This window comes from Grammomys surdaster, unplaced genomic scaffold (genome assembly GCF_004785775.1).
Source record: "Grammomys surdaster isolate TR1022 unplaced genomic scaffold, NIH_TR_1.0 125846, whole genome shotgun sequence".
Lineage (NCBI taxonomy): Eukaryota > Metazoa > Chordata > Mammalia > Rodentia > Muridae > Grammomys > Grammomys surdaster.
The window spans coordinates 932,873-948,666 of NW_021620672.1; the positions used below are offsets into that span (position 1 = coordinate 932,873).

General features: G+C 40.1%; 1 protein-coding gene across 1 annotated transcript in view; it reads right to left on the minus strand.

The window, feature by feature from the left end:
• Window positions 1-8,209: 8,209 nt before the first annotated feature.
• The window catches only part of Trip12 (thyroid hormone receptor interactor 12), a 117,592-nt gene continuing 110,007 nt past the window's right edge, over window positions 8,210-15,794 (minus strand). Inside the window, exons 38-42 of the mRNA XM_028789583.1 lie at window positions 14,873-15,037; window positions 13,030-13,143; window positions 12,582-12,676; window positions 12,238-12,341; window positions 8,210-11,798 (exon numbers count right to left, since the gene is read on the minus strand). Of these exons, the coding sequence (XP_028645416.1) occupies window positions 11,602-11,798; window positions 12,238-12,341; window positions 12,582-12,676; window positions 13,030-13,143; window positions 14,873-15,037 (675 nt within the window). The 3' untranslated portion in view covers window positions 8,210-11,601. The remainder of the gene's footprint in view (window positions 11,799-12,237; window positions 12,342-12,581; window positions 12,677-13,029; window positions 13,144-14,872; window positions 15,038-15,794) is intronic.

Genomic DNA, 15,794 nt, shown 5'->3' on the forward strand with positions numbered 1-15,794 from the left:
ATAACCCTTGTTTTACTTTTAAATGTTAAATCTATCTCTAAAGTATACAAATGTAAAGTTCTCGATAGCTGTTCCACAAGCATGGCACTCCTTGCAACTGGATGACTCGGAGAAAAGACTTCTAAATAAAAGCCTTTCTGATTATAAGCTTAGCTACATATTTCTCTTAGGTGTCCTGAATTCTAGTCACCAAGGTAGGTGGGACTCACCAAGCCCCATGACCTGAGTTTGATTCCCCAGAGTCCACATGGTAGAAGGGGAGAACCATAATCATAATATGCCTTGATCTGTAAATTAAACTCTCCCCACACCCAGCCTTAGCCTCGTCCCCCTTCACCTCTCTCTGCTACCAAATAACTGTTGTGGAAACAGTTTTGATGTGGAGTACAAAACCTCTAAAGATCGAATCATTCTAAAGATAGTAATAACATTAGTAACTCTTAAAAAAAAAAAAAAGAACTTTTAAGAACTTTGAAAATCTGTCAGGCAGTGGTGGTACACACCTTCAATACCAGCATTTGGGAGGCAGAGGCAGGTGAATCTCTGTGAGTTTGAGACCAACCTGGTCTACAGAGTGAGTTCTAAGACAGCCAGGACTACATAGAAAAACCCCATCTCAAAAAACCAGAAGATCCATTTTCAGGTTCAAGTCATGTACTTGGCTGCCAACATGTTGATGGTGTTAAAGAAAAGCTTTAACACAATGGGCAGGAATAAAAGTATTCCCAGGACAAAAAGGGATAGCATGATCAAGCTATATATGCCATTTTTGAAGCTTGACCAAAATAGAAATACTGACCTCAGGCCATGAGTAATTTTATCTGCAGTATCTATGGCATTGTAAGGACCCAGAAAGAGGACCCCCAACTCAAGTCCCGATTAGCGTGCACCCAAGGAGACACGAGAGACTGACTTGATGCAATGGCAAAAGGCAGTTTACTAACAAGGGCCCTTGGATCGAAACTCATCCCACGCAGGGGAGAGAATTTCGATGAAGAAGTTTAGGACTTTTATAGGGGGAGGCACAAGGGGGAAGGAAAAATCGGGAAATTCTGGCGCGGTTACATATAATTGGATATTTCAAACATCAGCACTTTGCGTAAGCAATCATTTTGACAGGCTGGATGGCCCACTATTTTTGACCATGAAGCCTCAGACCTTCTAGGATAAACACCAGGTGGCCCATTACTCACTTGGGCATGTTTAGACTGGTCAAGATATGTCTTTGGTTGTTTCTATATTTCTGGTCACCTCGTCCCTAGAGGGGCTTGATATTTTTATTATGGCTATTCTCAGCAAGCTCAGCAAGCTGTCCTGCGGTCTTTGCCAAGTTGTTTGTGGTCTCTGCTGAGCTGTTTTAATTTTTACTCTTACAGTATCAATACTCAGCAGAGCAGCATTCTTGAAATTCATAAGCTCCCTATGTATCATTAAAACATCCCAAGAGGTGTTAGAATTATGCCAAATATACTGCATGTGACATTAAACTTCCTCCTAATTATAATGACTACCACTGTAAATTGTAGAACTAACATGAATCCAATGGTATTTGACATGACACTCATGGCTTGAACCTGAAAATGGGCCCCCAGACAGAGTTATTAAATTAACAGGCTGGCAAGCCAAGGACGAGTAAGATTCTGCACAGAGCCTTACCAACCTTAGTTAGAAGTGCATTGCTTTTAATAATGCATATTCCATGATGGGTAAGGAAGGCATTCTTCACAGAATGACCTAAGACAGGCTCAGTCTTGTTAATGAAATAAAAAAGGGGGAGAGGCGAAGAGCCTTTGGGGCTGCTTGGCAAGAATCTGACATGGTCCAAGGATAAGGAAATGGGCTGCTTGACAGGAATATGACATTGGCTAAGGACAAGGAAGTGGGCTTCAGGCAGGAATCTGACATTAGGCTAGAACAAAGAAGTAATTTCAGACAGGAATCTAAATTTTAGGCTAGAACAAGGAAGTAGGCTTCAGACATGAAAATGACCTTGGGCTAGGACAGGGAAGTAGACTCAGATACTTTAGTCATCCTGATAAGCCCTTAGAAACAGTGATCACAGGAGTGTTCATGTAATTGGGTTTAATGCCTTGCTTTTTCTTTGACTGTGTGTTTATTGTATTGCTTGTTCCTTGAGTATTTGCATCTATTGTATCGCTAGACCCTCAATCTAGAACTGACCTTAATACATGCATGTAATCAAAATGGTATAAAAGCATAAAAGGAGGAGGGGGGATGGGATGGGGGCTCTGGATGGGAAATGGGGAAAGGAGATGACACCTGTATTGTAAATAAATAAAATATCCAATGAAAAACATTAATAAAGGAATTTTACACTCTAAAAAAAAGAAGGAAGAAGAAGAAGAAGAAGAAGAAGAAGAAGAAGAAGAAGAAGAAGAAGAAGAGGAAGAAGGGGAGGAAGAGGAAGAGGAGGAAGGGGAGGAAGGGGAGGAAGAGGAGGAAGAGGAGGAGGAAGAGGAAGAGGAGGAAAAGGAGGAGGAACTCTGAAAATCAGGAATTAAATGGCTCAATAGCAGGATTAACATTCTGTTGAGCAACTCACAGCACCCTGTAACTCAAGCTCCCAAGAATCTAACACCCGCTTCTGGCCTCCAAGTGTGCCTGCACTCATGTGCACAAATCCACAAACAGACATACATGCATACATTTACTTAAAAACAAAATATTAAACATTTCTGGAAACCAACTTTTGAAGTTATCCATCTATCAGAGGGACACTTACTTAATAAAAGAAGCTTAATCTTGTTTTTTTAAAAATAAATTTCAATTTAATCATTTTTTAAGTAAAACAAAACTCAATGAACTCTGGGATTTCAAGAGCTCTGACACACCTGGCAGTCCAGACAGCCATGTACATATTCTGGGGCTGTGTGCACACCTAAAAAGTATTTAAAAGTATTTAAAAAGTATTTAAAAGGCTATAATCTCTTACCTCTGACTAGCAGTTTCTTCATAAGCCAGAAGTAAAACCCAGGGACAATCTTACACTGACTCCAGACACTGAAAAAAGATCCACAGAAGGGTGCTTCTATACACACATGGGGTCCCTCAGGAAAGGTTGGAAGACCTAGCAATCTGTGCATTGAGAGACCTTTGTCTAACTCTTAGGTCTGTGAAGCTAACAAAAGAATCTGAACTTTACAGAATTGATCTAGAAAAACCACTAAATCATAACAGCCATAACAGCAACAAATTCCACAAAGGGAAAAACAATCTGATTTCCAGAATTGATGCGTTGTACTATCAGAATTATCCAATTAAAAATTAAAAGATATGTAAACAATTAGAAAGGATGCTTCACACTAGGGATGTGTGGGGAAGCAGCCAAAATTTGAATATTATACTTGGCGAAGATTTTTAAAGTTACAAAAGGTACATTCAAATACCCAAAAGAAAAACGATATCAAAAAATTAAAGAAAGTTCTAAGAAAAATGTCTGATCAAATAGGGAATAGCAGTAAAGGAATGGAAATTACGAAGGAAAGAGGAACAGAAGTTCTAGGGTCAAAAAGTTCAGTAAGTGAAATAAAAAGTTCAATGCAGGGGGAGAGAAATTCAGAAGCTTATTGGAACGAGAAGAACAAGGAATTACTGAACTTCAAGATAGGTCAGTTGAGAGGAATAGGAAAAAAGAATAAAGAAAAGTTAGTAGAGACTCAGAAACCCTGAATAAGAGTCCAATATACGTATAATGTGAGGCACAGAGGAGAGAGGACAGAGGGCAGAAGACAGGGTTTTTTGAAGAAATGTCTCAAACATGTTAAAGGCTTTGCTTCCAAGTCACACTAGTGGGAGATAACAGACCTCTAAGAGAGATCTTTGGGTCATTGGGGGTCATGCCCCCACAGAGGATTTGGAGAGTCTGGTTCAGTCAACCTTTCTCTTTTTATCCTCTGACTTGTGTTATAAGCAGGTTTGCTCAGCCACATTGTCACTGGGCATGCCCAATGCCTAGCACAATGGGTCCACCCAAGCATAGACAGGAATGAAAAAAAAAAACTATAAATCAAAATGAACCTTTTCAGTTTTAAAATTTTCTTCAGATGCATTGTTATAGCTAATAGAAAGCTTACTAAGGTGACAGATGTCTTCACTTCAGAATCAGTACAGAGCAGTGGATAGCAAATTCAAGGCCATGAAAGAAAAAGAAGAACTGGAGAGATAACTCAGTGGCTAAGAGTACTGGCTACTCTTGCAGTGGATCTGAGTTTAAGTCCCAGCACCCACATCAGGCAGCTCAGAACTGCCTTTAACTCCAGCTCCAAAGGATCCAATGTCTCTGACCTCAGTGGGCACCCATATTCACAGGAACCCCCATACAAACACATACAGTGCTTAAATACATTATTATTAGTAGTAGTAGTATTTTATTAAAATAGTAAAAATAAATCTTAAATAAGAGTTTTAAAGATTGGGTTGAAAAAACAGAAGGGATTGGGCTGAGGAGGACGATCCTGTTTGAGGACTGGAACTGGCTTAGCTGTGGAGAGCTTTGGCGGGATGCTCCTTGGCAGGAGTTTGACATTGAGCCAAGACACAAAAGTTAAGCTCAGGCAGAAATCTGACTTTGGGCTAGAACAATGAAGTAGGTTTCAGACAAGAATTTGACTTTGGGCTAGGACAGGGAAGTAGGCTCACCCTGGCTAGGACAGGGAAGTAGGCTCACCCTGATAAGCCCCTAGAAACAGTGATCATGGGACTTTTTTACCTTGTTTATTCCTTGACTATTTGTGTTTATTGCCTTGTTTGTCCCTTAACCTAGAGCTGACATTATTACTTGCATGTACTTAAAATGGTATAAAAGCAGACTGGGAAAAAATAAACCCACTTCAGCCTCAGAACTGACTGGGGTCATGCTACAGTGTTGTCTAACTCTTTTTTCTTTTTCATCCTTGCTCCCTCCCTGGAGAACCCATTGACTGACTGAGCTAGCTTGGTCACTTGACATTGAATGGAACAAAAGGAAGCTTGGTGCCTCGGCCTCCTAGATACCTAGGTAAAGTAGAGAGAACCTAGGGCCAAATCTACATTCTGGCCATGGCTCTGCTGCTCACACCAGACCCACGCAGGCTCTTGAACTTTCATTGACCTCTCTGCATCTGCAACCCAAGACTCCTAGATCAGATAACAGCTGAGACACCAGTAGCTCAAAGAGACAGCACTCAGGAAGGGTTATCCAATACACATCTGCTCCAAACACTTCCACGGCCTTTCAAAAAATTAGACCAATCTTGAGGCATCTGCTATTCCACCAACCTACCGCTGAAGAAGGCAGAGAAGCCAGGATAAAAATCACACTCTATGTAAGAATACTTACACATACCTTCAGAACTGGTGTGATCGGAAAGGACAAGATCTAGACCTAGTCAACCCACTAGTATCACTGACCTGAAACTCCCAATTGTAACCAAACCCTTTAACATAATAGCTTCTTTCTGGTTTTGTTTTTAAGTGACTCATGGCCACAGAGAAGTGTCTCTGAATATTTAAATATGCTTCTCAAATATTAAGCAGACCCCTCAGGCCATGGAAGTGACATGTTCATTCGCTATCTTTCTGAACACCATCTTTATTTGACCTCAACTCCCTGCCAAGTTCAAGACTTTTAATAAGGGGCTGAGAGATGTTCAGCCATTTACCATGCTGTTCTGGCAAAGGACCCAGGTTTAGTTCCCAGGATCCACCCATGTGTATGCCACATTCAAATAACTCCAGTTCCAGGGGCCAGCAATCTCCAGCAATCCTCCTGTCTCAGATCCGTAGAGCTGGAGTGACAGGTGCATGAGGAAGCTCTGGTTTGACATGGGTGTTGGGATCCACCCATGCTCATGCCTTCGTGAATTCTCAGCAGGGACTCTGAGCATTAATTGACTCTGCTGTCAATTAATGCTTGAAAAGCAGATTCAGAAACTCTAATGCAAAGCTTAGGTCGAAATACAAGCTTTAAAACTACTGTGCTGTCATGTATAGATCACTGCTTATTTTGACAGAGGTCCTTGGCTGGATAACCAAGATTGGCCTCAAACTTGAAATCCTCCATCAAACACAAAAGCCTTCCTAGCACTAGGATTATAAGAATACACCTCTGTATCCAGCTATGAGTAATGAAAGAAAAATAACATTTGGAGAAAATGTGAAATTCTCAATCATTTAATTTTTGTGCTAATTGTATGTTGAGAATTCGAAATACTGCCAACCACACAAACCAAGGGCTGTGGGAAAGCAGCAACTGAGCTTATGTCTTTCATTTCCCCAGCAATGTGGGGTGAGAACTAATCCCTCCATACTGTACAGAAACCACAGTGCCTCTGGAGTCACTCAGCCCGATGTGAAAGCTTCTTTTCTCCTGAGTGCTTCAGGATGCCAAGCTGCTTAAACGCCAGTGTTGCTCTACCATATTTTTATCACCTAACATTTAGACCCACAAGGACCCAGATTGGTCAACTCTGAGAGGTGTTATGGTGCTTATAAAATAGCAACCTTAGAAGTGGAAGAAATCAAAGAGCACAGGAATCTCACTTCTGTGAACCGTGTCTCGGCCACAGTGAGGGAATAGTGTATCCACAAAGCTGTCAGAACCTGGAGATGTTACCCTAGATGACAAATCTTAAGACCTCAAGGCTATCTTCATACCAATTGTACTTAAGTGGTCCTTAAATTCACTCTCGCTGGTCTCCGGGAGCAAACAGAAGCCGATTAACCTTATCAACTTGATGGAAGCCTAAGGCTGTAGCTATCTGAGAGTGCTTCCAGAAAAGCCTCGCCTAGGGGGGAAGACCCACCCTTCCTGTGGACAGAACAAAAAGAATGTGAACTGAGCATCAGATCAGCATCAGCTCTCTCCTTCCTGACTGTAGATGCAGTGGCCCATGATCTTGCTACCACATCACCTACCATGGTGGGCTATCGCTCTTGAAGCTCTTCGTGAACTAAAATCAATCCTTCCTTGCTTTGGTCAGACATTTTGTCAAAACAATGAGAAAATTAGCTAAATACGGAAGGGAAAGTGGTCCTACAGCCAGAAGACAACAGGGATAACATCCCAGGCAAAGAATATCTAGAAAAGGGAATGGATTTCCCTGCTAGAGCCTTCAGAGTGAGATGGTAGCACTAACCCCCTTAATTTGACGTCATCTATCAAGGTTACCTTCAGTCCCATGGCAAACTTTTGAGGAACGAGTTGCAGATTCCCACATGGGAAGGTATCAGTCAGTCAGCCGTTTTTACATAAATTGGGAGAAATAACACAGGGAACTGGATCATCTCAAGTTGATATACCTGGCCAAGATTAGTTCAAGGAACAGCATGAGTTAAGAGGGGCATGAGAACTGCACAGCTGTCCATACTACACCCTGGACCTGGCTTCAAACAGAATATTGTGCTCTCTATTGAATATTGGCTCAACAACTGCCATTAATTAAAATTTTAAAGGTCAGTGCTGGAGAGATAGAGAAACACCAACTCTTCTTGCAGAGACAAGCACTCTCCTAGTGTTCTAGGAAATCTGTCCCCAATATTGTTAAGATCCGCTGCTACTTAGTTTGGCTCCTAGCATTCAAATCATGTAGCTCACAACCACCTATTAACTCCAGGAAAATCTGACATCTCTGACCTCTGTGAGTACAAACCCACACACATAACTAAAAATTGAAACTAAAACATCATCTGCAAAGTCCATTAACATGCTGACACCAATTCCCAGAACTATTTCAACCCCAAGGTGCTGCTTCCCAGCCCCCAACAGAGCCAGAAACACAGCTTGACATTGCAAACTCTTATTTAGCAGCACCTCTCTACTGTGACAGACTTTTTATAGGAAAAAGTGTCCCACCCTTACTCCAACCATCCAGACTACTGTTTCAGAAATAGACCCATTGTCATGGGTAGAACAGCCAGCCAAGACAACCAAAGACAGTGACCTCGGAGCATTCTCCATCAGCAGAGTCAACTGTCTCTGCACATTAGTGTCTTTCAACAACTCCAAAGACATGAAGGCTTCACCAATGCACAGGAGCCCTTAACAGTGAACACCTTGCTCCAGCCAGAGGTAAGTGCTCTCCTAGTGTTGTAGACAACCTGCCCCAATTTGGTTAGATCATCCCTGCTACTTAGAAGTAGCTTTTCAAAATGCCATCCACACACTTCAGGAAACACCCTCTGGTTGTACATAATGTAACAAAACTAACCATGAAGGATAATGCTGTTTATTAAAAATATAGTCAGAAGTCAGGGCATCGATGCAATTTTACATACACACTTGGTAGTCTGAAGTTCCATTATTCCAGCAGTTCATATAAATGTTTCAGATCAAAAGAGAAAGAAAACACTTTACAGAGACCAGCAGTTGCTTATCAGTTTGGTCATGAGTCCGCTTGTAGTAAAAATAAAACTCCCTCTTCCATTACTAAAGAATGTCTCCTTGATACAGAACAAGTCTGTAAGCATTAAGAAATTTCTTCTTGAATTAATAATCGTTCATTTGAACTTCTTAGTGTATGCCAACTTTTTGACCCAGTGAAGTGCTGTGAGTTGTGCCAGGGTTATTACTTGTCTGGGTAACCGAGACTTTCCAGTGGCCTGTCACTTACGTCACTCTTTACTGTGGATGCCAGCTACTGCAGCATCAAATCTAACACCTATGTAACACCTTTCAAAATAATCATACAAAGCAAACCAGTTCAAGACAATATTCTCATTACAATGGGGGAAACATAATGGGTCAGAAAACCAAAGCATACAAGAAATGGAAACCACTTCTGTTAGAACACCCAGAATGCAAAGGAAAGACTAGGCATTTTAATGTCCTTTTATGTATTTCCTCCCAATAGTCATTCTTGACAAATTGTTCACGGAATAATGCTAACCTTCCTATTTCCTGAACTTGTACCTATTGTTAAGAAATGAAAAAGGTATCTCAAAACGAGATGAACTTGAGAAATCACCACAAACTCAAATCTGCCTGGTGATGGCTGGGAGATGGCTCAGTGGGGTTGATGCTTGATCCACAAGGACCTATTATTGGGTCATCACCAGCCATATTAAAAAAAAAAAAAAATCAAAAGCCCCAAAGCCCCAAACCCCACAAATCAAGGCATGGCTGCACAGTGCTGGGCGTAATAAAGACAGGAGGATCCCTGCTAGGCACAGAAAGGGATGGGGACAATCTGCCTGTCAAGAAGCTGGTGCTCTGTCCTTGCCCTTCATACATAAGATGCCCAAGGAAGTCACTCTTGAACCAGAAGGCACCTGTTGCTGCACCACTCCTCATGAGGCGTGCCTAGTTTCACAATACCCAGACTTCTTCCCTAGTGTTGCTGAACTGGGCCACATCTACTGCCACATAGACCTAAAATGTAGCTTACTTTCCTGGGACCAGGAAGAAGTTCTGTTAACATCCTGACAACATACTGGAGTGACAGTGAGTCTTGAAAGCATACCAACCACACCTGTTGGTAGGTCCCTGACTCAAACCACTCGAGCCACGCAAACCAAGTATATACACCCCTAGTGTACAATAAGGCCTCTGCTCAGAAAGCGCTTTAAAGTGTGATCTTCCTGACCCCAAATTAACCACAGGTCCCATATATTGAGCAAACTTTTAAGTTGATGACCAAAATCTTTTCAGTGACTGTGGACTCTGAAATACTCCAGTCAGAACCATAATAACCATTGAATAGATACAAGGAATCAATGAAACCAAATCTGCCAGCACCACGATGTAAAATGCAAATACATATTATTTTAATATGAAACATCACTTTGTTTTATACAGGTGTCTACATTTTAACAGATCTTCAAAAAGTGAGGGGGGAAAATGCTATTTTCACACAAAAATCTTTGTGCTCAATTTGTAAAACACAAGAACAGGAGACTAAGGGACCCAGATCCCATAGCCATCAAGGTGAAGGTGCAGAACCCAACTCCCTCCAGGTAACATTGCTCATTCACAAGCCTCTGTGAGCAGAGACATCCTGGACCCAGTTGCTCCCCACTGACTGGGCAGACTGTCAAAAGAGATTTCTGTCAGCAAGGGATGTTTCCACATAAGGCAAGGTCAGTGTAGAATGACAGTTACAGGAGTAAACTAACCCACTACCTTCCTTTTGGGTGATGGAATAAAGAAGGCAGCTCTATGTCAGTACAATTAGTTTCTTCAAAGTTCAGGTTTGTTTGTTTGTTTGTTTGTTTTTAAATGGTGCATCTCATACTGAAGGAGATGAAGTCAGAGTTCAAATTTATTAGTCTTCATTTGAGCCTCAAGAAGAAAGAGATCTGCTTCCACTTCCTTCCCACATTTTATGTTCTTCAAGAAGCTGTAAACAGCAGCAAGACCCACCATGGCTTGACTTGTGGCCACAGGCCAACTTACTTGCACTGTAATGTAAGCGTTTAGACAGGTGGGAGTGTGTGACAGCACAGAACTATAAACAAAAATGGTGAAGCAAAATCTGTTTTATTTTTAGGTAAAAACATTAACCTGATGGATTATTGCAGATCTGAGAAATGAGCACACACACAAATGGACAGCATTGCTTACAGGTGCTTTGATCTGTGTGGAAACAAAGGCTGAACGGTTTGTCCGTAATTAACGCTAAGAGAAGACAAGAGTGAAATAAAGACCGAGAACAGAAACAAATAGGAGCAAGGGATAAAATATCTTTTAAAACTCCAATACGGGGGAAAAACATTCATTTGAAACTTTACACCAATTCAAAATGGTTTGGCCACAGAATAAATACTGGCCAGCCCAAGCTGTGGACCTATACAGAAAAAAAACGAATGAGCTTTCCTTCCTCCTTTCCAGAGGACAATGGAAATACCATGTAAACAGACCTAGTGTATCACTTGGCAAAAAGCCAAGAGTGCTCTGTAACTATTTTAAAACTAAGCTATAAGAAAAGCCTACCTACCTAGTTACAAAGGCTGAATTATATTGACAATATATTTTCAATTCAATGAATTTTAGATTTTATCTTAATTTGAATGAACACAGGATGACAAGGCCCAGGGCTAATGAGAAACTGTGCGTGTTATGTTTAAAAAGCAAAACAAACAAACAAAAACCAAACACCAAACTTGTACGAACTGCAGAGGCAGCAATGAACTGGGAAAAGAAAATTAGAGAGAGGTGGAAGGCACACAGAACCCATTTACTAAACTAGAGTTGTCAAATACACATGAGTTTAACGTCTGTACTTATGTACAAGAGTTGTCTTTGGAAGAAACAAACTGCAGACTTAGCTAGATGGATACACACAGCCCAGAATTAAACTGCACAGCGACATTTATTGTTCCAGCCTGAAAAAACATCCCTTTGAAATTTCACACAGCAAAGCAAGTTAAAAACTTCACTCATCAAATAAATGATAATTTAAACAAGAACTTGCTAAAGAAACCGCATCACAACAATGCTTTAGGGCCTGATCACTTAAGTCCACAGGGCCATTATGAATTATAATCTGCAAGCCGTTTTCCTACAACAAGAGAGGAACATGTTTCCTTGACTCAGGTGACACAGAAAAGAAATCATGATTTTTTTTTCTTTTGCTGTAACAGGCAGACACTGATTTCTTGTTGTGATCAGGAAAGATGGAACGATTGTTGGCCTTCTCTTGCTGCTATCAACAGTTTGTCTCGCATTATCTCAATGCTCGAGTAGTCCGGCAACTTCAGATAGTTCACACAAGTCATGACAGATGGTAAGAAGTCGTCTGGGTTCTCTGTGGATTCAAATGTCTTCCGCACAATCGTCAGAGGTGGATTTAAACTTCGAAATCCTAATTAAGAGAAAAAGTTCCAGAAAATTAATTTTTTAGATGCCATTAATATCACAAGATATAATATCACTTTTAAAGTATTCCCTTCTTCTGCCTAATGATGGCCCATTGGTTAAGAACATTGGCTACTCTTCCAGAAGACCCAGCCTCAATCATCCATGTGATGGCTGATAGCTATCTGTAACTCCAGTCCAAGGAGGATCCAACACCTTCTTCTGGCCTCAAACATCCATGGGCAAGCAAAACACTCATACACAAAAGAAAAATTAAAAAAAACCACCCAAAGTAGACTCATTCAACTTACTCCTAAGCAGATAGATTGGCAGCTCAGACACAATGGTGATGGAATAACTAACAGTGTACACCAAGTAATAGACTGTCTCCAAAGACAAGTGATGTTTCATTCACAGAATAAAGACTAAGCACAGACAGTACTCACCTCCAACCGGCAATCGTGGGCTACCAGTCACAAACTGGAGAAACAACCTCTGCTGCTCATTATCGAAACTACTGAGAATCTCAAACAAGAACTTCACAGCCCGACTAAAACAAAAAAGTAGAACAAAATTACTTTGTGTTAAAATGCAACTGTAAATATACCAAACCTCACTTATAATCACTGATGACATCAATTTTCAGATATCATTACATATGAACATACTTTACAAACGTATTTTGTTATAACTGAAATCCAAATGGAACTTTAATAATACACAATTTTAGAAAAATGTTCCCATAAAATTCCTATCTATTAACTGAAGAACTAGTAGAGTCTATACTTACCTGTCATGAGTATAGCCATGATCAGGCCTGCAGCATTCCATCAATGTCTTTGCATCCCAAGTGTCTGCTTTACTGCCACACAGAAGCTGGTCCAGCTATGAGATGAAATAAGGGTAAAGAATTAATACAGAAATAATCTCCATGCTTGGGTGACAGTAGCTGTCTGAGAGCATGGCTTCCAGTGTGCAATTCCACCAAGTCCCCTTGACACTGAACAGCATGGCCCACAATCTGGGCTAGACTGCTGCTGCTATACCTCCCCTCTATAGAACTCCCTTATTTAACAAACTTTCTTAATCAGATTATTTCCCTAGCCTTCCCCAAACTCCAAGCCCTTACTCCAAAATCCTATAGACTGGTGGTTTTTAAGCAGCAGGGTAACTGTTCTGCTGTGGTGACCACACAGACAACAATGGCCCCTGTGTTGTTTAGATGTGCTGCTGCTCACCTCTTCTGGGTAGAAGTACTGAAGATGGCTGAGTGGGAAGACCGATTCAAACCCATCTCTGAATGAGTCAAACTGCCGACAAACACCTTCATTTAGTGCCCAGAATATCACCAACTGCAAAAAGAAGTCATTTTAAAACATCAACAAGATCCCAAATCTATTTACTACTTAATATGTGACAAAGTATAATAAATAACTTTCTATCACTTTGACACTAAAATTAAAAGGTTATTGAGCTAGATGGTAATGCACTTAGGAGTTTTGAGGCCAGCCTGGTCTACAGAGCGAGTTCTAGGACAGCCAGGATACAAAAAAAAAACATTGTCTCAAAACAAAATACATCAAAAGGAAAAAATTTAAAAAAATAATAAAGCTATTAAATCTCTACACTCTATCAATAAAAAGCCAGTCAGGTAACTTCTAATTTGGGGATTGGCCAATTAAGACAATGTCAAAACTGCCGCATACATTTTTACACTGTGTTTTAAAACTTCATTCATAGAAAACCTTTCCTCCAAAAGAGAATTACATTGTCTTACCAGAAGCCAAAGGCAATGTCCTAAGAGATTAAAATGTTACCAAAATTAAATGATAACATTTCAAGATCTTTAATGAGCAACTAGCTACATTTTTAATGTGAAGCTAAATCCTGACAAGGTCTGAGAAGCATCCTCTGCAGTGTGCCAATCTTAGAGACAGATAAAGCTTGTACATGAAGGAGAAAATGTGATAAGAAAGCACAGCTCTAAATTTACTCAGCAACCAGTAGCCTGGGCTAATGTGCTAGTACAGAGAATATTCAGATAGATCAAAGAAACTGTTACTGTTCTAAAACTAACAATTATAAAGTATTTTTAGAAAAGCAAGAATGTGAACACAAAATCTGTTGGTAAGCTGGAAAAGCAGCTTTCCCTAAGATAGTACAAGGAACAGGTACTATGGGAAGACAGCCTGCCAAGTTATTCAAAGGTTACTTAAGAGGCACAGAACTGCTGGGAAGCCAAGGATCTTGGATGCTGTCTTCTTTGTAAGGAAGATAAAGAGACTAGGGCTGAAGTTTTTAGAGTTCTAAAGTCCCACACAAATTAGTAAATAAAGCCAAGGTTTCAAAATGAGTATTCTAGCTTGAATCCAATGTTCATGTGAGGAATAAATCCAAGCAAACTTTTAAGCACTGGTAAATAGACATAGCTTGTAGTTTACTTTTTTGTGTACAACAGGAAATAGTTTCTCCTGTATTTAACAAGTGTAGGTCTAGAGTTATAAATACACTTTGGGGCGATCCCAATAAACACATTAAGTGTAGGTATGTGTACATATATTGATGTTTTTAAAAGCAATCTGCCAGCCAGCTGCCTTAAAATGAAGGTGGAAATACACTTCAAACAAGTGATGACTCCTTTCCACTGGTACTTTCTTAAGAGGAGGAAATCGTGGTGTAAAGCACTGTATTCAATCAAGTTTTAAAGATGGGTCAATGTGGTATGGAGAAAGAAATGGTAAGCTTTTTACACAAACACGTTTTCTGCACAGTAAACCTTTCAGCCCTAGAGCTCTTCTCAACCTCCAGGAAAGACAAAGTGTGGAGAGAGGTAACTTCTTAGGGTACTCTGATGTTTTAGCATAAAATATCTACGTGTTCTCTACAAAGCACACAGAAGCTTACAAAGGCTAAAAAGGACCTTCTAAAAGCGGTCCCAATGGTATGCAAGGTCTTTAGAAAAGATCCACACAAGCAGAAGCTAAGGAACCAAGTTTCACCAAACCTAAGCCTCCTCCTCTTAGGACCACAGCAGACAAACTCCTACACTCCAAGACCACACAGAAAAAAGACAATACATACTCTTAGGTATTCTTCCAAATTGTGGATAGTAACTGGAATATCCTTCCCTCCTTTCTTCAATTCAATGTTGGGAAATCCTGGAAGCGTAAAATCCAATCCCAGATCTTCCACTGAGCAGCCATTCATCGTAAGAGTTTCCAATGCATACTGTAGACTCTCTTTGGTCTTTAATGGAGGGAAACAATGGGAAAAGGAGCATAAAAATTCATGCAAAATTATACTGTATTTATAAAACATAAGTCCTTTAACAACTGATGGTTTCTTTAGTGCCTAGTTACAAATTTTTGGACATATTCAACATATTAAATAAGTCACTGGAATCACAAAGGAAATAATCTTAACCTCAGGATCCAATTATATTTGTGAAAGGAAACAAGATGGCTGGGGTATTTTCCACACTAGGAGGTTATTGCTCCCTGTAAGCATACTCAAATCACATACTAAAGAAAGTCCTTAGATGTCTTTGTTAAGCTTTAACAAAATAAAAACATTTTTTTTTGTAAATTCTAAGCCAATGCTGATGGACCAAACTAAGTATATACCTAGGAGTAAAACATGTAGAAAACAATATAAATAAATAATGTATTACCTAGTAATGGTAATTAATTTTTCCCTGTTCCCAAGAAGGCTCAAGTGGAAAGAAAGCACACACTAGGTGTTAACTACTGGGTCTCTTGTACAGGGAAGAAAAAAAAGCTTCAAAAAAGCCAAGTCAAGTAACATCAAATTCAGGGTATTTTTAATAGGACTACAACTTAAAAGGTCTACACAAAGTATTTTTTAAAAAAACAGTAAGAATCGATGGCAAATACAAAAATATAAGTACTATTGAAATTGAAGGCATCTAATTAATGCTGATCCGTTAGGAAGCTCTCAAACAGTATGGACAAGCAAACGAGGTGGTTATGGGAGGAAAGTGGGG